This window comes from Agelaius tricolor, unplaced genomic scaffold (assembly GCF_023055355.1).
Source record: "Agelaius tricolor isolate 1412-34295 unplaced genomic scaffold, bAgeTri1.0.p SCAF_1, whole genome shotgun sequence".
In the NCBI taxonomy this organism is placed as follows: domain Eukaryota; kingdom Metazoa; phylum Chordata; class Aves; order Passeriformes; family Icteridae; genus Agelaius; species Agelaius tricolor.
In genome coordinates, this window is record NW_027269261.1 from 51,511,048 (window position 1) to 51,535,851 (window position 24,804).

Below are 24,804 nucleotides of genomic sequence, written 5' to 3' on the forward strand. Positions count from 1 at the left end.
AAACTTCTTATAATAATAAAATTATATATGAGATCTTTTCCAGTTCTGTGCTTGTAAACCAGGTATATTTCATCTGAAATTACCTGTTCAATCTATAAAACAGAAGTGCACAGAAACAAATTACCAGAACTACTAGCAGAACCTTAAAATAAAATCACACTGGTTTTCATACAGTTGAAAGAATTGAAATTCTTTATCAAATTCTGTCTGCTACAGGTACCAAATTTGAGCTTCTCTTCCTAAGGCTGCACTGACAGCACTAAATCAATATGACCTGGAGTGCCAGTAAGATGTGTAATGCACCCATAGGCAGAGGAGCACCTTCAGCTTTATCTTTTATTTTCAGGGGTATAGCAAGTTTCAGCCTGTAAGTGTTTGTCACATAGGTGTTTTTCAGATGTTAAAGTCTCAGTATCTATTGAAGCTAAATACCCCCTTTCCTGGAAAAGAATTAAAGTATCCTAAAGCAGTACCTGATCAACATCAGATCATACTGAAAAATCTAAAAAAGGTATTTGTTTTTTGGCTTTAACAGCAAAACACAAAACGTCTCCAACACTGAGAATATTTAGTAATTTCTGATATTTAGTCATTCTACCTTCAGAAGACACAAAATTCTTCCTAATCTCAACATTGCTGCTATTCTATGAAAGTTTTCAGTACAATAACATTTTTAGTAACATAGCTGCTACTATTAAGGTATTGTATATGCTACTGTGGTAGCATACCTATGTCACCAAAGTGCTTGTATAGATTGTCAGCAGAAGTGCTCAAATCTACTTAGCCTCTATTTCACAGGAATAAGAAATTCTGTCAGAAGGAAAAAAAATATTTTCATCCAGTGTTTTATCTCCACTAGGATGTGCAGTTAACATGCTATCCAGTGAGTGATGGCATCTTTCATTACTCAGCTAGACTCCTAAAATCAGTTCTGCAGCTGATTTTATGACTTCAGTCACCTTCTAACTGGATCGTGACAGCTGAGCATGACTTCAGTCACCTTCTAACAATATGAAAAAGATACAGATTTCTGCCTAGTGCTATATTTATAAATTACAAAAGCTACCACAAAATCATTTATGGAAACACAACCTAACTGCTATTTCTTGATTCCCTGCCTCGAAGTAAAGTTCATTGAGGGAACTGCTGAAATAATGCTTTGAAAAAGAAACAGTTTTACCTAGAACATTTCAGTAGACAACATACTGTGTAAAGTTCTACATAAATTATTTGTGATTATGAGACATTATACTATGCATGACAAATCTCACCAATACAGAAATCTGCATATAAAGGAACCAGTTTTTAAAAATGAAGATTAAGATACTTTATGATGTCATACAAAAAATATTTCAGCCATAGCATTTTAAGAAACCAATGTATTTTCAAGTGCAGATCACATTCTCAAAGCCACAAACAGTTTAAGAAAAAACAAACCTCCAAATTTGCAAATGGAGAATCTAACAAGTACATGATAAGCTCCATGAGTGAAATATCCAAGCTTAACTGACATATTCCTCCAGAAAGAAGAGTGATCCCTAGGAAGGTAACACATTTTGATTTACCTGTCAGACTTCATCTCTTCAAATACTTATCAGTCAAAAAGGTGGCAAGAGAATTCAGAATCTGAAACTTCTAGATTTCATAAATCTGAATGGTATCTCCAGGTCAAGACAACTAAATCAGCAATTTCATGAAAACATGGATAAAAGCAGTACCTATCTTTTATAAAACAAACCAATTACAGTATTTATATGGTTAAGTGAGAAACCTGGGCTCAAGTTGCTTTCTCAGTTTATTTCTAACCTGGTATCTGAATCACTAAGTATTAGATTGGGACAATAAGGCTGCTTGAATGGGTTCCTTGTACAGAAATGTAGCCTTAGCCATAGATTGTTCATCTTTACAACAGGATGCACAATTAGACAATACTTCCCTGATGTTCTAGACTGTGAAACTTAAAACTGCTGGACTCAATGCTGTGCTGTCTGCTACATTTGTTCCAAGCCGGCTTTCTGGGCCAGATTACTCCAAGGACTTAGATACAGAGTTTCCTTATTCTGAAGATCCCAGACAGACTTGTGTAAAAAAGAGATACCAAGTTGCTTTTATCAGCCAAAACAGAGAAATTAAATTGGGATGCACAAACACTTTTGGGAATATGCAGCATTTTTATTCTGAACTTGAAGACCTGAAACACCAGATTTACTTTTCTTTTTCTTATTTTAACATTATGCCACTACAGATTCCTGCACCAAACTACAACTGTTCACTAAATAAACTCAACATCATGATGGAAGCATATAAAACACAGTTTCAATCCAACCAAAACCTCACAATCAGACTTAGGAAATCTGCAATGTGCAAAGTGCTTGGTAGCTCTCTCAAATACACCTAACCAAAACCTGACAGTAAAAAGCTATCTTGAGACCTACTGCCAGCTCTTTTTTCATTATATTCCCTATCTTCTCTTTGAAAGAAAGGAAGTGGCAGGCAAACACTGATTATGGATTTCCTCTACTAATTTACTTTTTCTTTATATTGGATCAGTCTGGGCTATTTCCATAGAGACTAATAAATGTTTATGAGTGATTCCTTGATTCCCACAGAGACTATGGCACATTTGCAAGTTCCCCAATTCTTTACAAAATAAGCCCAGAAATAAAGCATACCATGGGGAAGAAAACAGGTAATTCAATACATATACCCAGCAAAATTTAGCATTGGTACTCAGCTCTTGTTTGTAGAAAAGACAATCAGAAAGGATTTCCCCATGGATAAAAAGCATCAAGACTGTAAACCCAAGGAATTGTGTATGAGAAGGCATAGAGTTGTAAGTTTTTACAGTTTTCATTAATTCAAACATCTTGTCACTGAAGATGAAAGAACCAGTGAACAAAAAGTAATCAGTTTTCTCATTATTAAAACATAGAAACAGCTATTTGAAAACTGTGGTCTGTTTTTCTGGTTCTCATTGTCTCTCCTTAACAGTTGAACCACTGAACAACAAAATGTGAGGCAGAGAAAAGCAACTGTGAAAATTTAGAGAATTTTTTTCTAAATACAGTATTTCAGATTTGCATATATTGGAGCATGTTGAAGGACTAGAAATCCAGTCTTCCATGGCACACAGTACCATTGTTCCAATGACCAGGAAACTGATGGGAATGATTTCATAAACAAGCTATTAATACCATAATGACTACAACTATATACCTGCCATCCTAACTTACACACTGAATTTCTTTTCTGTCTCAATTCTTTGTCCATTACTGACAATATTTTAAACACAGATTTTAAGACCTCATAATAAATGTCTCCTTACATGCAAGTATTTCAGAGGCAGATATGGTCTTCATGTATAATATATATAATTTTTTTAGGAAACTATATTGAAAGTAACCTAGCTTAGAAGCCCTATCAAATTGACATCTACACAGCAAAACAGTGATTAAGAATCCCATTTAATCTTTTAAGTTAATTTACCTGTTGATCAGTTGATGTACGCTGCTGAACTGCATCATGGCTCACAGAGCCTTTTTTGACTTGTATCCTGCCAGGTGGAGGAGGAGGAATCACACCTGAATATGAAGCTGGGTTATCAGCATCTGAGGAATACAAGGCTGTGTGTCTTGACTCTTGTTCATTCTTTGACACAACAAATCTGGGAAGAGGGAGGTCCTTTACTGTTAAAAAAAACACAAAGCAGGACATTCACTATACATAAATATGATGTTTAAAAATAAAAACACTGTTCTATTTTGAAGTTAAAATTTCTCATGTGACTCAATTCCTTACACACTGAGACTGCTGCTATAGTCAAGCCAACACTTAGCAGCTGGAAAAAGCAAATACCTATTCTGCATTAGACTTCAGGATTCCGCTGCCCAAGTTCTGACTTTGGCACACAGACATGACTTCATATTACTCCATCACAGCTTTGCACCACAACTATACATTAATGCAGCAGTAACCAGATAACCTGGATTTAGCTCATTTTTTGGTTAGATTTGTCAACATTTCATTACTGAAGCATGATTTTCAAAATTTTTCTACCATTTCTAACACATATCAAGAACTAGGGTCTTCATATAGAATGCTTCATCCGCAAAACAAATGCTGAAATACTGCCCTATATTCAGCATTATCTTTTGGTGAGCTAATGTCATGTTCATATTTACAAAAGATAATATAATCTAGTCGTACCAAGAATGTGACTATTGCTTAAACACATCTATGCATACTTTTCTACAACAAAAGCTGAATTAGCTCATTTGGAATACTGGAAATACAATTGGAAATATTCCAGTGTCACCTCAGTTGATATGAGCAACTAAAATGCAAAGTTTCTACAAAATGCTAGGAAGCCCATTAGCTTAATGTACCATGGTTCAGAGTAGCCCAGCATAGAAATGAGACTATGTAAACCTTCAATTTCCCACTGCAAGATTCCTACTCTACCATTTTTCTCCCAACTGCAATCTTCTTAGTGTTCCAATTTGAATAAACATAAATTGTGAATTTGCTGTACAGTTTATTTGGAAATTATGTCTCCAACACAAAACAAAATTACAAGCATGGTTCAAATTTAATTTCTCTTGCTGACTGCTTACGTAAATTACTTCTGGTACTGAGAATGAGTCAGTGGTACTACAACTATATTAAAATACAAGATGAAATTGCATACTGTTTATTTCATGAGCATTGTACCCCATGCTGCAGCAGTAAAGTAACACAACTAAACAGCAAACCATGGCCAGCCAAAAAGTGAAAAAAGCCATTGCACACAAGTGAAAATGTGTATGTCTGCCAAACCAGGAAAATACAGACAGCAGATGATCCAACTGACACAGGGGAAGTCTGTGCTATTGGCTGTGCCAGCACAAGTCACAAAATAATAGAGAACTCAAAAGAAACACAAAATATTCTACTGTCTTCTTTGAAAGAAAGACTAGATAAATATAGGTTTGTTTAGCTGTACTAAGTTCCTACGTGACTAACCTGCTATTTTTACCTCTCTCCTCTCTGACTTTTTCCAGTAACAGCAGAAAAATCTCTTTTCAACACTACAACATTTGTTACCATTCAGAAACCCCTCAATTATAAATGGGAGAGCTGTCATGAATGGAACTAACCCTTGATATTGAGTATATTAAAGAGTTCTCTGTACTCTTCATCCCCACATCCTTCCTAATATTTTTTCCACCAAAACCTGCATTTCATACTTAAAAAATAAATATTGCTTTGAAATAAACACTGCTTATTCATGTCTCAATTTTTAGCTTCCTGGAAGGAAAATCTTCTGGGACAAAGGAACAACAATTCTGGAGGCTTGTAGCATAATAACTCATGCCAGTATTCTTACTCTACTGCCCATCTGAGTAATCAAAAGAGTACTTAATCGGTTGGACTACACTTATGTTAGACCTAGTATTTAAAATTTGACTGAGTTTCCACTCAGCAATTCAGATAAAGCAAATTCCTTGTCTACCGACAAGACACACAAAAAAACAAAAGGAAAAAGTACAAAGGCGAAGGAAATTCCCATGTTAAAAGGATGAAGAAAATTAAGAAAATCAATGCATAAAACGTGCAAGAAAAACATGCATAAAATTGACAGCTAAAAAGTAAATGTCCCAAAATATAAGCTTCAACTAATTTTAAATGTCTGAAGAGACAAAGAGTATACAGCTTAGTTTGGGATGGCTCTAACATTTCATCTTCAAGATATCTTGGAGATGGAAATGTGCAGAACTAAGTTAACAAAGCTCAGAATCATTTTATCAGCCTGCTGCATTTTAGTTGTTGAGTTAGCTGTTACAACAACACTTGTATCATTCTAGAAGCAGGAAATTCACAGATAGGACTGGAACCACTGCAGCCAAGGCAACAGACCATAGCTAAAAAGAGTTAGGGTAAAAATAAATGTTCTCTCTATTGTACTTGGTGTATTTCATAGCCTTGGAACCAGTTACAGAAAATTATTCCTAGAAGTTCAAAAATCATTACAAGTATTTCTAATATTGTCATGAATCAATAAAATTATCAACGTGAAACTGAAGTTCCAATCACTGTTAACTTTTTAGCAATGTATTTTATATTTTGAAATTAATTCTGTACCTTCATTTAATTCTTTCCTTCAAAATTCTTGTGATTTTTTTTTAATAGAAAAGCTCCTTCTGGTTAAGGTACCTTGCATTAAAATAAAACCAAGATTATAAAATCCCTGAAAAAAAGTCTACATACATATTTGTCTTTCCCTTCTCCAAAAAGCATTTTATGAGAAATTCCACAATTGTTTGATCAAGTTCCAGTTTTATGAGTATTAATACTTGAAGATTCTTTTTCCAGCTTTCTGATTTTAGGACATTCTGCTACAACTTGCTAAGGCTTTAGTTTAGGGAACACATCAGGAAAACTGTGTGTTTATAAACACACAGTGGCTTATAAACAGAAAGGGACTTGAATACTAACAAAATGTTGACTAAAATAATGCACTTTTCCAAAAAGCTACAATACCCCATGAAATCAGTATAAACAGTTTGTATGGGCCTAGAATAAACATAACTGTGAAAGTATACACAGTGATTCATTTTTTTTTATAGCTTTGTCAAATACTTCAGTCATATCAGATTGTTTTTAACAGTCTCCTTAATTTGCTGTTTAATTTATATCCTTTAGACATAAAAACCTCCCAAGACTTCTTTTATTCACTAGCATATAGAAATCATAGCATTATTCTACAGACATGAAATCTATTAGGAAAGTCATTCTAAGGCAAAACCATGCTCCAAAGGTATTTTTAGCTTGTGAGTTGTGTACGATAATGCACGGGCTATAGTGCCTTAAAACCCATTACTTCATCCTCCTAAGTCTCTTTTCATCTTACAGAACAACAAGGACATGGATCCACTTCTCTCATTCAGAAGGCTACAGGAGAGCCTCACATCAAAGCTCTTCCTGCAGCTCTAAGCCATCTTTCTAGAGTAAGCCTTCCTCCTGTTTCACCTTTCACCACCCACACCTTTGAAGACCTTTGAAAATAGGGTAACAGGTGATTTGGCTGACAATAGACTTCAAAGATCTTTTACAGGTCATGTTTTGCACTAGGAAAAAATCTTAAACTAACCTTCATATTGCCTCTTAGAAGGGAAAAAACTGTCAAACCAAGTGCAAAGAAACATAATGTTAGAAAAGATAACCTTCCGTCTGTCACAATCAAGGCTTTGGAAACCCAGCAGCTACAAAAGCCTGCAAATGTTGCATTCTTCTTCTCCTTCCAGTTCACTTTACTCCTCTTAGTGTTTCACTCAGAGGACATGGCATACAATTTCTCATGTCAGTAATCTATAGAATTAACTTGCTCCTATGTAGCAAGGTACAAGTTGCTCATTCGTCCCATGGTGAATGCAATACTTATTCAATGAGTAAGGTATTTCAACTTGTATTTACTGCACAGTAAGAAAACACTCTCTCAGTTTCTCTACATTTTTAAATTAGCAACACAGATAAAAATATATCCCACTAATTTACAAGGGTACTCTGTAAGAATATGTAAGCCAACTACCAATAACTGCACTCAGCAGCTCAATCCTCCCTCCCCCGATCCTGTGTTTACCTGTATTTAAGCTTTCCACTCTTAGAGGGAGACCAGATTGGGCCACAGCAACAAGTTTCAAAGCAATGTAAAATTGACTTCTTCCGAAATAGCCAAGTCTTGTTGCACCACAGAGCTCCATAATCTGAAATGAAACACAGTTACTTAAAGAAAGAAATTTTAAACACAACAGCTATACAGATTTCATACATTTCAGAGTAGCATGCCATGTTTTCAGACATACTGAGTACATCCCGCTCCACAATGATGACCTGCAATCTTACTGAAGGGCATTCCAGCTTGTGCCAGGTCACTGATAAGATACCAAGCATGACACACTCCAAATCAGACTCAGAGCTAAATGATCCAGACTGCCTTTTTATCTACTGAGCAGTCTTGTCTAGACTGCAATGTTCCAAACGAGACACGAAGATGCTCTTGGAATACCACAGTGAAACACTTGTTGAAGTCAATGCAGATGGCATCACTGCTTCTCTTCCCTCAACCACAGTTCCAGACAATCTGGTAGACAAGTACTCTTGGTAATCCTAATTACTGTTTTCACCTTCATATGCCTAGAAATGGCTTCTAAACAGACTGGCTCCACAATTCCTCAGGGACAAAACTGCAGCTGACCAGCATGCAGTTCCCTAAACAAATCTTCCTTTACATTCCTGAAGATGACTGTAACACCTTTCTCCAGTCACTGAGCCACAACCCTGACTTCCACAACTATTTACAGAGAAACATGGCTTGCAACAACATTAGCTAGCTCTCTCAATATGCTCAGAAGGATCCCATCTAATCCCATGGACTTGATATTTCTCGAGAGACCCATCATCTTTTTGTAATACCACTAGTTTCTCTCTTTCAATCTCATTTCAGGCACAGAAGTCTATGAGACTTTGCCTGTGACCATCAGTGCAGAGAATTTCAGACTAATTTACATCCATGAGCATTAATTTCTGTCCTCACCAGTTCTGAGTACAGAGGAGCCCTAGCTGCAGGCAAGTTCCAGCTAAAGACGTGAAGTTTCACACAACAATAACTGAGCCACCCAATGCACAAAGCTGTTAGCCTGTATGCTTCAGCACCACCAGATCAGAAAACAGACTTCAGTAACTCTATCCAATGAATCAGATGGGTTTATCAACTACAACTGAGCCAGATGCAGCTCAGCAAAAAACTACTTGGTTATCTCTTTGCCGTGCACCAGGATTCTGGAACCTCATGGAAATAAGCTGCCGTAAAACCCATCACAGGAAGGTGCAGAAAGTTGACAAACACTTAGTTCCAAAAAAGTCACAAGAGGATCAGCAGGTTTAGGGTTGTATGTGCAGCTCAAATCCTGGTGGACAAAAAATACTGCATTAAATCAGTCGTCTGTGTCTGCATCACACTTCACACATTGTCCCACAGCTCCTCTGTTATGTGTATTTTCCCACTGTAGTATTTCTGCAGTATGATGTCTGGAAAGAAGTCAGGGGATCACAGGGCATTTTCCAAAATCCACTGAACAAAAAAAGAATTCAATACAGTTGAATGCAACACAGTAATTTCAACAGGTTGGTTAGACTACAAAAAGTTCCACCCGGAAAGAAGTCACAGTGTAACTGTTAGTGACAGATAACAATTCAAATAAAAACTGAGCCATTGACATTTAAACCTTTACTCAACCTAATGCCAGAAATAATCATCCTGAGTTTAAATAACTAGCAGAACTAAAGGAGAACTAGGAATCAAAACCAGTGTGACAGCAAAAGCAATTCTTTTTCAAAGCACTGTACGCTGGAAGACTGATGGAAGATTGAAATACTTGACTACAAGCAAAATAGAAAAAGCTTGTGGATTCAGTGGCCTAGCACCAACAGATGGGTTAACCAGACTTTTATTAGTCTTATGAAAAGAAGCAATGATAGAGGCATTTTGAGCTTATGGAATCATTAGGCAGTAATGGCTTTGTGCAATTTTAAAGTCATGGCTGAACTACAAACTACCTTTTCTTGGAGCTTGTCAGTACTGCCAGATAGAAAAAAAACTTCAGTTAAAAACTGAATTAATGACTAAGCTACTGTGACAGGTAAGTTTGAGAAAGGAAAGGAAAGGCAAGCATGGGTTCAAAGTAAATATATATAAATACACCAGATGTAAGTATCAAGAAAAGCAAAAAACTAAGGATACAAAGAAAAAAACAAAACAAAAACCACCCAGTCCTCCCCACCCACCCCCCTCAAAAAAGAATGCTCTGCTGCTGCTGAACAAGAGGTGTCAAATCCATTCACAGCTAGCTAAAGGAGTCCTCTGTTTCAAATACAGAATATAACCTAATTAGAAACATGGCTAAAGGTTTAAAAAAACCATTAGATGCAAGCATCTAGTGGAAACTCCTCTGCTGAGTGACATCATGCCCAAACATACTCAAAACAGCATACCTGGAAATTCCCTGAAGCAGGATTTAAACAAGAAACAGGTAATAAGTTATACTGAATGGGGGAATAATAATAAAAATTATCAAATAACTGCTTCTCTGAGATTTAGGGCTTTCATCTGCTTAAGAAGAGAGAGGATAAAGAATTTCCCTAAACTCTTCAAGGAATGCAGAGCCATCTTCAAGACAAAATGCTTCACAATTGTTTTAATCTCCTTAGATATAAAGAACCTGAGGTCATACTACTGCAATTTACTAGAGTAAGGCAAACAACTCAGTAAAGCTCCAGAACTGTTGAACACCCTCGATAAAAAACACCAAACAAAAAAAAAAAAACAAAAAAAAAACCAAAAAAAACCAACAAAAACCTAAACAAACAAAAAACTCACAAAACCACACCTCTGTGCAGTAGCTGTGAATTACTAAATTGCAAGCTCAGTCATCATACCACAAATATGTAACAACAGCATCAGAAATACCAGGAGTTGGCAGAAACCAGACATGGCTGGGAAGCAGTATGCTGTCAAAGGGCACTGTTTCAAGCAGATACCTTCTAGAATCCTTACAGGTTTCAAATAACAGGCCCCTGAACTTAAAGATGTTTGTGAACTTTTACAAATGCCAGGTGAAGTGGAACAAATAATTTCTCTATCAAATGCAGTGAAACACACTTCCCAGAACTCATGAAATCTCTCTGGGAGTGTCTTCCAGAATATCACAGTCTCCCTGCCCCCAGGTTCTTCTACAAGGCAAATGAAGCCCATTATCTGTAAATATTATTCATGCAGAAGTAAAACAGTATTTAAACAGGGATGACTTCAATGCTAAAACAATAAATGAAGCAACATACATGCCACCTACACAGTAAAGATAAAAATATTTCATCTGCTTGGAGAAAGTTACTTAAGTACCTACTGCTCCATACCAGAGGGTGGCAAGAGGCAAGAGCAGAAGACAACTTTAGCAGGCTGGAAGCTAAAACAGATATGCTGTGTGCTCATGGGAGGGGGAGTGAACAAACTTAGAGGAGGACCTTTTGTATCATCTCAACCAAACTAGGACATTGTTGATTAAAAAAGAAGCCTTACACCAAGATTATGAACATGAAAATTGTTAAACACAAAGAAACCCTACACAGAATCACACAATAGTTGAACTTGCAAAGGTCCTCTGGAGATCATCTGCTCCACTCCCCCTGCTCAAAGCAGGCTCAGCAGGTTGCTTTGGACTGTGTCCAGCTGAGATTTTGAGTATATATATCCAAGTAGGGAAACTCAACAACCCCTCTAGACAACCTCTTTGAGTGATCACCTTTACAGGAACAAAGTTTTCTCTTATGTTTAAATTTAACAAAGACCATGAACAATTCCATGTAAACCATGCACCAGAAATACAAAACAAGTTCTCACATTACTATACAATATATATTTGATACAAACTTGAGTTAAATCAAACCATATAAATATACTCGTGCTTCAATATTTAGAAAAAGGTTTTGAGTTTTACTGTGCATATTAACAACCTTTAAATGAAAAACAAGCATTACATTTTAGAAAAAGTTGTTTACTTAAGATACAAAAAAGATAAAAAATTAAATATATCTTGCTTCAGTTTTGTTAGTTAATAAAAATGTAACTGATTGTGGACTGATTTTAATTCACAGTTTAAAATTTAAAAATGTACCACATGAACATTATTCCTGTATCCCATACACAGTAGTTCATTGATGAGTTTTCAAACTGAAAACATAAGACAGAATGTTTTCCTCCTGTTTTCCAACTTAAAACTTTATTGGAATAGAACCTCAAATTGGTTTCTAGAACACACTGTCCTACAATGATGCTGTCCTGAAGTCATGTACTCCACTCACCTCAGCTACAACAAAAATTAGCCACATCTCTAAAACGTAATTCAGGGATGTGTGATGTAAGTTGAAAAAGTTTCCTCATCATTGCTATTGTAGTGGAAAAAAACCCTGACCATCCCTACACACTGAAGAACTATGAAAATCTTCTTCACTCATTTTTTCCTAGCTTGAATACGTTTCTGTCCTTCCAGTCTGTTATCTTCTAATTACATTATTCTGCAACTGCTGTTAGATCAATTCCTGTCACTTCATATATCTCAATCTACCTCACTAATCACTGACCACAGCCTGGCAAGTTTTCCAACTACAGTCTCTCACCTACTGCCAACTGGACAAAGCAATACTGATTAGTCTGCTAATATTAGTTAGAATTTTTAACTTCTCTTCAAAGATATCCCTTGACAGGTAGCTTCACAGATGCAACAGCCGTTGCACTGTGCAACAGGAACAAGACAGAGAACTGACAAAGATCCTTCTTTTGATGAGCTATATTTAACCAAGTCAAGTCCCTGACCCAGTTCTTCACAGGGCTCCACAAAGCTTGGCACAAGGTGAGACACAAATAAAAAAAACAATTGTAGACAGATAAAAAAAGAATGCCACTAAAAGAAACAGTCCAAGTATTACTCTGAATTCTATGTTTCAACACATCGCAAATATTTCAACAGTCTTACATCTATCCAAAGATCATTTGCAAAATGCGTCTATGAAGGATAATGAATACTGCTATATTTAATATTCAGTCAGTGTGAAGCAGAAAATGTTCATGTGCTGCTGAACAGCCAGTGTAAAATTACCTCTAATATGTACATTTATCTTGTTAGGTACTTAGGCATTGTAGTAAATATAGTTAATCAGTTGCTACTAAGAATTCCAAGGCACAGAGTATATTTAGGGCATTGCTGTTCTCGGTTGCATAACAAATAATAAGGTTTTACTGATTGTTCCATGAAGATACATCTCAGTCAATTTCACAAACCTGGCTTCAGCACACAGGCTTTGAAAGAAATAAAACCAATAGTGCTGGAGGATTTCCAAGACAACACACGCTCCCTGGCAGTGAACTATTTAGAGTCTCTTACTGTCTGAGCTCCTCCTAATACTTCTCTGCCCTTGATTTTCACACTGCACAGATCCACAGTGGAAGCAGCCTGCTAAAATGCCATCGGGAAGAAAAAGCTACTCATCCGCTTGGACAATTAATTCTCTATAGATACTTAGAGCTAAGATTTCCCATTCTACAGGTCATTCCAGGGTCAAACATACATCTGTTTCAGTTAAATGAAATTTTAGAATTAATCACATCGGAAATAATTAGCTGTTCAAAAAATGAACCAGTACTTTAAGGCTTAGAGGAATTATTCTGCCCCTGTACTTTGGGATCTGTTTTACAAGTATGCCCACTCCCTGAGTACAGGTTGTCAGATCTGGAGTCATGCTTTCACTTTGCTAATAGAAAAGTAATGAAAATCACCAGAAATTTAAAACTCTGATTTATGACAGATAAATTCTTAACAATGTCTGAATACGCTGAACACCACACACACACACAAACCTCACAGAACTTTTATTATTGGTGGTGCTTTTTGAAACAGTTACATTTAGGTAATTGCTGAACTTGACCCATTCCAAAAGCTGTCTGCAACACCTCTTGTTGTTCCTGGTAACATGTAGATTCCCAGCGCATTAGCCTCATTTATTAAAGACACTTCCTAATGCAGTAGTAGCTTTTTGATTTTTCCATTTGCAATCAAAATTTGTGGTCTTACTAACAGCTTCTGCAAAAGCTGTTACAAGCTCTACACATGAATCTGACCTGCAGAGTCTCTCATGCAGAGCTCTATGGCTCTCCAGAGGTCAGTAATTCCCTTCTGATTTGGTAGTACATGGCAACCACCACCTATCAATCCACAAAGATAAGGTAGATGCACCCTACATGCAACTATAAGATCCTGACATAGAGGATCCATTTTTCCAAATATCTAGAGTAATTGACTGTCCTACTTGACTACAACTCAAAGAAAATGTTGTCATACACCCTCATAAACAGGGCAGAATAAAGAATTCTACACCCTTCTGATATGTTCAGTAGCACCAACAAAGGAAAATACAGATAGCCAGATGAACACTCACTTAGAAATCCTCCTAAGTAAAAAGTCACACATGGAAGACTTCAAGGCAGAGTTGCTCTTTGCTTGTATTAAGACTTTCTCTACTGCTTTTTCTTTGGCACAGTAGGTGCTCATGAGAAAGACACTTTAGAAACAGAAATGGTAATAAAGTAGCCAGAAGAACTGGAAATTTAAAAAAAATCTAAAACAGCAAAAGACAGCCTGGGGAACTACAAGAAGCATTTCTCATTTTTGATGCATAAAGAGAGGCTCTTTTAAAGTGAGATATTCCACGTACCTGTGTTCTCTTACTATGTAATTCTACATTACTGCTTAACCTAAATAGCTCCTCCCTCCTCTGCTCTCAGCTGCAGTTCCCCATTCCTGAGCAATAACTGCTGCCTATCTGTCTGGTCACACAATGGGATTACTCCACTCAGTAAGCCAACAAAAAGTTATTGTGTTAGTTATTTTCTCTTTTATTAAACTGAATCTGTCTACTGTACAACCAACAAACACCTCAGCAGAGCTTCAGAAGTTATTTACTCACAGGCTTTATTTACAATAGAAAAAGTACAAGTTTTTATGAACAAACTGCAATGAATCTTCTAGCATGTATCTCTCACTGGTCAACATCAGATAGCTGGAACTTGGTTTTTAGGTTTGCAGCTTATGTTTTTGACAAGCAAAGCCTGAAGCAGAAATGGCAAACAAGCCCCAGCTGGCACACACAGAATTACATTCTTCATCTGTAATCTTTTGAGGCACTTGGTCTTATTCTTGCAATAATTGAAAGTCCAGCTGAATACTTATGAAGACTAACCAAGTTAGTCTTCATAAGTATTTGCCCTAACTTTAAGCATAAAAGTATTTGCCCTAACATTTGCCTAACTTTAAGCAAGCAAACTTTTGTTTGCTTGTTGTTATGGTTGAAGTTTATGTGAGTAAATAACACTGAAGCTTCTGAAGCTCTACCGATCTTCAAAACACAATTTATCTTCCTTAGCATAAACAAATGAATGGAATTAATTGTATTTAATTATCAAGAATCATCTAGCTTCAGCAGGCACTGGAGAGATACTTCACATATATTCTAATTGTGGATACTCCTATCATGCAGCATTAAGTTGAATATTTTTCCCATAATACTAAAAGCTGAAGAGAGGAGCATTTATACAGACATTTTCATTCTTTTCAGACCTTCTCTATAATTGAAGTATTCCAGTGATGGATATTTTTTGCCAATAATTATTTTCTTGCTTTTTCAGTTTTAACATTTTCCCCACACATCACCTTCCATTATTATGCCGGAACAATACTAACACAGGAAAACCCCAAATGAGCACAAGCTTCTGGTTCTTTTGCTAATGTAAAACGAAGATTAAGGCATTTGCTGGTCCCAGATTTAGTGGTCATGCTGTGGCCTGGACAAATAGGACTGTCCTGGTCTGTTCCTGTTATTCCTGAGCACATCCATGTGAGTTTATCTGAAGCTACTGTGTCGATTACTTTACACTCCTTTCCCATCCCAGTCTTTTTTTTCTCTGAGTATCAATCTGAACACTGTTAATTAGTTACTTACCTTTGCACTGCTCTATTTCTCCCACTGAGGCCAAGAAGCCTTAACAATATGTCTATCAAAGTTTAAACAAACCTTGGTAAAGTTCTAAAAACTGCACAATTACAGAGCTGCACTTGAGACTCCACTGTTAACATTAGGTCTTAATTTCTTTTAAGATGCTTCAAATCAGAAAAACCAAGTCATTCACACTATTGTAACAATAACAACAGACTTTTCTACAAAATTCCCAACTACTAGTCTGCAACAGGAGTATGGCAGCACCTAATGCTAAATTGTACACAGTTCAGTCGTGGTCATCCTTTTCTGGGATTACTGAAGTTGAAAGATACGTTCAAAACAGCATACTCACTGCTCTGTTACCATACTTCAGAAACATTTTAGACGTCAGAAGTCAATCATTCCAGAAATTCAGGTCAGACTGTCATCTTTTTCAAGTCTTTTAAGCTCTCAAAACACAGTTCCTATACATAGTCAGACATACCTAAGTTATGCTGTATTTTTTGTATAACAAGTGTAGGGATAATTTAACTCTTCAGACACTAACCCCAGGTGGAAAAACAAGCAAGTCATGAACATGATCACCAACCTGGCACATTTATTTAGAAAGAATGACATTGCTGGCTTAAGAATATCCTTATGGTCAACAGAAATGCTAAAGGAAGGAGAATGAGAGGGAAATATACTCTTACATTAATCATTATTGGAACTGCAGTGAGAAATCTGATAGTCAACGTATTTTTCCCACACTCACTTCTGACTTCAAATGAATTTAAAAGAACAGCAGAATTCCAATCTGACATCTAGGAACTCTAGAAGAAGGACTAACCTAAAACAGCAAATATTTATGACCAAATAGGTAGGAAAATTGTCTGCAAAGACTAATATTTTGAGGGCTAGTAAATACAATTGAAAAGTCACAGAGACTGCCAGCAAAGTCCTGTAATTTCACAGTATCTGCAGTAACATTTACTGAAGATTAGACTAAGATGAAGGCATGTTTGCCATTTTTCACAGTCAGTCAAGTACTTAAACTTCTAACACAAAAGAAACACTTTTACTGGTAAAAGATCAAATTTACAATCCATAATTTTGTAGAGTCAACTTGATTCTAAGACAGCTACATTTGCCAAAGGGCCTGATATTTCCGATTCTAGAATTCTATCCAGTTATGTCAGAAAGGATATTTATCACCTCTGCTGTCATCTGACAGCATGTTTTAAAAGAAAAGAATAAACTGTTTTCAAACTAAGCTGAGCTGTGATACTTGAAATTATCTGAGTGCTGTGTTGGCATACAGAACTATGAACAAATTATTTACTATGTAAGTGACTGTACAGTATGAATATCGATTTCAAAGGCTCGAAACCAATTACACCAAGAATTCCACTAAAAACAAATGTAAGTCTAACAGACTCAATCTAAAGTCCTAAAGTGTTGCCATAACTTCCTACCTTTTGTTTCAAAAAACAATGACTGTTCTCTTCCTAAATGCTGCAGAGATATGAGACCCCTCCAACTAATTAACTGTAAAAATAAATTAATTTTCAGCCCATTGCAGTCTCTGTGAAAGTAACATCACTAATGCTTAAATAAACATTTCTACAATAATTCTGCAGAAACTCAAAGCATAATTCACAGCAAATTAAAAGCCATTCCTGGCACTAACAGAAAGTACACTCTTATGTATCTCATCAGTACAGGGAATCAAAGCTAACCTACTGCTTAGCTGAGAGGAGAATACTCTATTACAGTGACATTTGAAGGGAAAAAATAGGTGATTCACAAATCAGATATTTTTAACTGCAGATCCAGGCACTTACAACAGGTTTTTAACAACTCTTGTTTACTACATGAGGACTGGGATACAGCATAATATATGCATGCAAACATATTTTATATGAAAATATATAAACATGTAAAATTATATGTAAATTAGGTAACATTATGGTTATAAGTCTACTGATTCATCCATTTTATGGTGCTCAAGCTAAAAACATACTACAGATTAGTAACAAAATTGCTATAGTTAGCAGTATCTACACTGGAATAATACCTTGATAATGACCTGTTCTGAATATTGCCTCAGAAGAAGTCTAAACTAATTTTATATCTTTTCTAAATGACATTTTAATATAAGATTTAAAATAACAAAAAAACCCTCAAACAAACAAAATGTATGAGTTGGATTAAATAAAGTGATTTTTTTACATTTTAGCTTGTTACAGACTAGTTATAGATCAGTATAAGGGAAGAAAGCTTTTCACATAGCATACATTTTTTTAAAGATCTAAAAGTGCTATTGTTTTAAATATACTCCAAATTCCTATGACTGAAAGGAAGGCATGAAATTTGCCAGGTATAAGGAATTCTGATTTCTTACCCCATCAGTTCTGAAATAATAATAAATTCAGCAAATTAACCAGAATGATTTTGAGTCTTCTGCATGTCTCTACCAAACAGGCAATCCTAAGCATGCCCTGGCTCAGCTTCCAATCAAAGTTGTCACTTAGTAGACTCTACTGATTTGACACACAGGTAGTCTTTCTGAAGGAAAATTCACTGAAACAGTAACTGCAACAACTCAATAATTGCGAGCGAGCTGCTATTTTCTTAGACCTCTTTCTCTCTACAGCCATTCTCCAACAAAGAAGCCAACATTTTAAATCAAGAACCTGCAATTTCATTTTGTCATGTTCTGCCTATGGATTGTAATTCCATTTATAATTGTGCTGCCTGTCAGCAAATGAGCTCTGGTATTTGAGAAAACCACCACTGCATCTTCTGTTCCCTCTGTCTGCCAAAAACTGCCACCCCAAGAACAACAGAAGGCAGCACATGCCTGCATCTCAGAGTAGGGACTTCTCAATGAAGCAGCTGCATCATGGGCACTCACTTTCTTACAACTTCTGATGCGAGGGCAGCAAACTCAGAGAGTTAAGGTAGACAACCAGAGTGTAATTTTTCCTATCAATGAAACAAGAAGAAGCAAAACTAATCTGTCCGTAAAGACTCCTTAAAAAATGAACAAAAAGCTTGAAAGTGGCTAACAAGAGCCAGAATAGCTTTACACTAGGTTTTTACTGGGCTAATGGAAGCTTACTGTAATTGAAGTAAGTGGGCATAACTGTGTGATTCATCTGTCAAAGACTTTCTAACGCTAAATTAGAAGTTAGGTAACATTGCTGTACAATGCCAGCACTGAAGATGACAGTTCATTCATTTTAGAGAAGATATATGCCAATACTCACACATTTGTAGTTATATAGTAATTTTGTATTTTAAAGCAAGATGCTCTGACTCATTAATTTCAGATGAGTATCATATGCACCACTGACTTGCTTCTTGTCTGGTGAAGTTTCTGTGATTCATAATCAAGAATACAAATTCAGAAAACATTCTGTGATTAACTCACCTAAGTAAGAATTCTACAAATCAAATGGAACAGCTACTATATTCATTCCATGCACAAGTAATGAGTTTCACAATATATTTTTCAGCTAACTGTAGCTTTTACAAGCAATTTCCCCACCACTGCAGAGACACCAAAAACTGACTTTATTAGCATAAATACATGAGTGTTTTAGGTCAGATGTGAAACGTGCCTTTGAAGCCAATTTCCCTGAGCACGCTCCTCCGTGCAGCCACTCCAGAACAGGCAACTACGTTTCTTTTGTATCAAGGCACATAACTAATCCCAGCTAACACCCAGTGCACAGGACCAGGCTGGAATTCCAGCAAAGGGAAGCTCCTGAAGTGCATAAACATGGTGGATGGCAGCCCCTCAGGATCACTCGTGTTGTGTCATGCTGCTTGCACACACAAACACCAACGCACACGCAACTGGGACACAAGATGAGGCAAGTGAAAACTACATTTGACACAACCTTCTAACTTTTGGCTGAACAAGCTCCCTGGACCAGCCCACTGTCTGTTCAAAGGAAAGCCAGAGCCAGCTCCATCTTCCAGTGCTTTAAGCTAACAAACCCCATGCCAGGTCACAACTAAAATATCCAACTGCTCTAGAACAAAGAAAGTTCTCTACTTCCCCTCTGTCAAAGAGTTTTCCTGCCTCCTTTCTTGTGCTAGCACTGACATTCATTCAACCCCACTGCCACCTGATACAGAGTTATAACCAACAAAAAGCTGTGATCAATTTTCTGCCCACGACAGCACTGGACAGGCACGAGTGTCTTTGCAAGAAGGAACACAAAGCTGAGGGAAGACAGGAGCACCTTCTTCAGTGACAACTCACCATTAGATTTTTGTCAGCTGCAATGTGAAACCACACCCTGAGAGTGATCTGAAGACTCATAACTGTTGAGAAGTAGCTGGACTTCTTACCCCAACACACGTACTATTATTCACTCTTTTATGCAGGCCTTCTACCTTAATACTCATTTCAGGGATGTGCATACAAAAGAAGAAATGTGGGTTAATAGAGACTGGTGTTCTGACACATGCATCTTTGGTGTGGTATTTTATTCTGATAATAAAGCTGTCCTTTTGTAGATGTGTACAAAATAGACATCTAGCTTTTCTTTTCCAGGACGCTGTAGCTCAGCATACAACACCCGTAACTGTTTCAGTCTTCTATATGTTCATTTATCCCCACTAAACAGGCAGCTGACAGCATCTCTCAGAGGGAGAAATGAAATTGATTAGGAACAATGAGACACACATTTGATCCTGTGAGACAGATCTCTCACAAGGACACAAGTCTGCAGATATATCCAGCCTTTAGACAACACATTTGCAAGTAAAACAAGTTACGAGTCTAAAAATGCAACTGTCAGACATTTTCATTTGCAATGGAATCAGTTCTGAACTATTCAAAGGTACCTACAAACCTGTAGTGTTGAAAAGGAAAAACTACAAAGTAGTTCCTCAGGACTACTTGGTCCCCTTGAGCTTGAAGAGCGACCATTTTACGCTGCATACACTTACAAAAGTACACCTACAAAAGTACTTAGCATTCATGTGACCAGTACTACACTTGCATTCCAGGATTATGTAAGGATTGGGTAACTGAATCGAGTTCATTTCCCCACAAGCATCAGGTGCTTCAAATGAACAGGTAAAAACACAGCACCCATATGGTCAAAAGAAAATTCCACCTCCTTCACAGGGTTTATTTCTTAAGCTATTTCATCTTGAGGTTTAAGTTACATAGTCTCAGCTTTCAAAGCATCAAATGCAACTTCCCTTTGAAGAACCCCAATACAATATATTCATCCCTGTGTTAATCTGGTGTAGAGCCATACCTTAAGAAGAATGCAAAATAACTAGACAACTGAATTACTTTCAAACTATGAGGTACTTTAGAGATGACCAAGTGTGACTGCACAAGATATTCATAATGGGTCAAACTGCTAAGGGCATTTCAACTTTCTTCGTACTATTTACAGTCTCATTCCTCAGGCAATCTAATATCTTGTTTGCCATTTTAACTGCAAGGTTCTCCTTGAGATCACTAGAGTGATAAGCCAGGTCTGCTTCTTGAGTTAATTTATTTAGGACCCATGGAATGACGCCCGAGTAGTCTCTCTTCTTCAGATGCAGTCTACTTTGCAGGAAAATATCTGACCTCCTCTGCAAAAGATAAGGATATAATCTGGGGACACTTGTTTTCAGAATTCCAGGTCTTTTCAAGTTCTTGCAGTAAATTCCTGCATAAAATAAAGTCTCTAGTACTAGCATACTATAGACTGATTCAGACAAGTTTTATGTAAAAGAAATTTCTAAATACAGCAAAGATGTAAACATTCACTTTCCCTGGGACGATTTTTCTGAAACTGGCTGGCCACACACAAAAAGCAGCCATGGGTGGCCCTTGAGAAACCTTACTCATAATAGAGCATGCAGACTCTCCTACCATTAAGTCCAGTCTAGCAAGTCAGCAAATAAGAGATTACTGGTTTTACCAGGAAGAACCATTTCTTATTCAATCCTCTTCCACTTCACTGTGTCTGAAACTCATTTCAACTAACCAAGCTGGGAGGCCCAAAACACACCAACAAGTAACTCTAGTCAGTAAGTGTTCTCCTGGCACTGAATTTCAGTATCCTGCAATTTGTGCTTCTAGCAACAGTGAGTTTAATACTTTGTTAAAAGGGCTGCTTATCTCACTAGGCTGAGGATGAAACCGCATAAAAGGCGGCATGGCTTTCTAAATACCGCTTTACCCACAGCAGCTTAAAAGACTATGTAAACTTTAAAGCACTAACAATGACAGAGGGAACTGCAAGAGCAGCAAATTATTACAAATAGCTGCTCATAAGAATGGTTCACTGGGAATACGTTCCTCAACTAATCACATATGCACACCAAAGCAGACTCGCCCTTTTCTGCGCAGGTGGTTCCGCAACACTGCTACACGTCTTGGACATAGCCTGGCCAAGGAAGTGCTAAAACTGTGCACATACATACTGCAAGTATGGGCCCGCATCAGCCTTAACACCACATTTTTTGTTATTAGAAACATTTGGCTGACTACAGGTAAGTTAATACTTGCCAGCAAGTGATGTCCAAAAAAGACTGCGTGGTTTAGGTAAAGTGGACCAGTACCAGTAGCTCCCAACGACACAAAACCAGATTTCCTTCTATGCTGTTCTTCATCAGCGGATCATGGGGACAATCTCACTCAACCTCAGTTTTACACTCTACAGTTCTCACACTGTGGATGGCCTCTGTCGGTATGGAATATTTTCCTACCAGTTGCTGGACGCTGCCAGCAGAGACATCACCAGCCCCTTCCCAGCCCTGCTGGCAGAGGTGCATAAGGGGAGAGGGGGCTGGCACAGGCTGCACAACTCGCTGTGCTCTGTGCCCTTCCCTCGCAGCTGGTCACACAACAGCTCCATCCTACTGTGTCCAGTCCTGGGCTCCTCGGTACAAGAATGACAAGGAGCTAAGAGAGTCCAGTGGAGGGACACAAATGTGATCAGGCTCTGGAGCTCTCTTATCAGGACAGACCGACGGAGCTGGGCCTGTTTAGTCTAGAGAAGACTGAGAAAGGATCTCATTAATGCACATAAATACCTCAAAGAGGATGGTGCCAGGCTCTTTCCAGTGGTGTCCAGCGACAGGATGAAGAGCAATGGCCATAAACTAAATCACAGTAAGTTTCATCTCTACACGAGGCAGAGCCTCCTTACACCGAGCACTGAACAGGCTGCCCAGGGAGGTCGCGGAGTCTCTCTGGAGACACCCAAACCCCACCTGGACGCGTTCCTGTGCCACCTGCTCTAGATGACCCTGCTTCGGCAGGGGGTTGGACGAGATGATCTCCACAGGTCCCTCCCAACCCCAAAGATTCTGTGATCCCCGAGTCCCCGCGGGCGGGACGCCCCCCGCCCAAGGGCTGCGGGGCGGGCAGGGGGCGCGGGCCGGGCGGAGGGGAAGAGCAGGGCCGGGCCGGGGCCATCTCGGCTCGACGGGGCGGTGCCCAGGCCCGCCGACCCCCGGGGGCGCGGCGGCGGCGGCCGTACCTGCATGACCACGTCGTTGGGCAGCTGCGCGGCGCGGAAGAGCTCCAGGACGCGCCCGTTGGACGCCACCTTCTTGGTACTCTCGGTGTCGCAGTAGGAGAAGAGGTCGCAGTAGTAGCGCTGCTCCGCCTCGCTCAGCGTCATCCCCTCCATCTTTTAGCGCCGCGGACCATCCGCATCCGGCGGCGGGGCCGGGGGCAGGCGGCGGTGGCTGTGGGGGGGGCACAGACGGGACACACGCGCCGCCGGCGGCCGCGCGCGGGCGGCTGCTTGCACCTTCCCCCCGCCGGCCGCCCGCCCACCCACGCGGCCGCGCGCCTGCGCGCCTCCCCCGCGCCTGCGCGCGCCGCCGCCCGGAAAGGGAGGCGTGGGGAGCGCCCAGCGCCGCGGGCAACCCGCCCCCTCCGCGCCGGCGGCGGCGGCGGCGGAGGCGGAAGCGCCGGGCCCAGGGGCGGGGCTAGCGGGGAGAAGGCCCAGCGGCGCTCCCCTCTGCCCCCGCCCTGCCCCGCGGTGCCGGCGCCATCTGCGGCGCCCTGGGGGCGGGGGGGCAGCGGCAGCAGTAGCAGTGGTAGTCCGTGGGCCCCGGGCCGGCCGTGCGCCGCAGCGCCCCCTGTGGGTGTGGCGGCGCGGGGGAGGCCCCCGGGCCCGAGCTCGGCGGGGCGCTCGGAGCCCGGTGCGGGGCCGTGTCCCGCTCTGGCTCGGCCGGGACTGCACAGGCCCCCGGGGAAGCTGCCCAATGAATCTGGGGATGATCAGCTGCGCGACCGTCCCGGCTGTCCCGGCTTAGTGAGTCGTGTGAGAGGCTGAGGCAGTGCGAGCGGCTTCCCGAGCCTGCGTTCACAGAATGACAGAAACAACTCGTTTGGAAAAGACGAGATCATCGAGTGCAACCTATGACTGAACACCACCATGTCAACTAGGCCATGGCACTCAGTGCCATGTCCAGGCTTTCCTTACATACCTCCAGGGACAGTGATGCCACCACCTCCACGGGCAGCCCATTCCAATGTCTAATCACTCCTGTAGAGAAATTCCTCCTAATGTCTGTCCTGAACTTTCGCTGGTGCCGCTTGAAACAATGTTCTCTTGTCCTATGGCTGGTTGCTTGGGAGAAGAGATGACCCACGCCTGCCTACACCCTTCCTTCAGGGAGTTGAAGAGAGTGATAAAGTCTCCCCAGAGCCTTCTCCAGGCTGAATACCCCCAGCTCCCTCAGCTGCTCCACATGCCCATCTCTGGACTGGCTCCAGCACCTCAGTGTCTGTCCTGAATTGAAGGACCTAGAACCTGGACACAGGACTCAAAGTATAGCATCATCACCAGTGCTGAGCACAGGAGAATAATCACTTCTGTGGGGCTTGGGGCACTTGGCATCATCCCCAGTGCAGGTTCTGCTGGTGACTGGTGAAGGACAGCCTATTATGCCATATAGGCCTAACTATTAGTGGTTGACCTCCTCTATGCTTCCTCTTTCCACCATTACTACAGTATTCGTCAACACCACATAGCACACAATAAGTGGCCTGGATAATAGCCCCATACATCAGCCTTGCAAGGAAGAATAGGCAAGGGCTCACCTATCTCCACATCAAGAGCTCTTGCTCTGTGTGTCTCTCGGATATGTTTTCTGAGCTTCTGTGTATTTCCATGGGTAGAATCATAGAATGGTTTGGGTTGGAAGGAACATTAAAGATCATGTAGTTCTACCCTTCCTGCTATGACCAGAGACATT

General features: G+C 39.6%; 1 protein-coding gene across 15 annotated transcripts in view; it reads right to left on the bottom strand.

Moving 5' to 3' along the window:
• The window catches only part of REPS1 (RALBP1 associated Eps domain containing 1), a 64,978-nt gene extending 41,491 nt beyond the window's left edge, over positions 1-23,487 (bottom strand). For 5 of the 15 annotated variants that reach the window (XM_071433976.1, XM_071434015.1, XM_071433971.1 and 2 more), the window contains exons 1-3: positions 23,073-23,484; positions 7,619-7,742; positions 3,487-3,686 (exon numbers count right to left, since the gene is read on the bottom strand). In XM_071433976.1, coding sequence (XP_071290077.1) covers positions 3,487-3,686; positions 7,619-7,742; positions 23,073-23,225 — 477 coding nt within the window. In that variant the 5' untranslated portion in view covers positions 23,226-23,484. Of the gene's footprint in view, positions 1-3,486; positions 3,687-7,618; positions 7,743-23,072 lie in introns of all 15 variants that reach the window. The other 10 variants (XM_071434033.1, XM_071433986.1, XM_071433924.1 and 7 more) reach the window with 5 other exon arrangements.
• Positions 23,488-24,804: the final 1,317 nt, after the last annotated feature.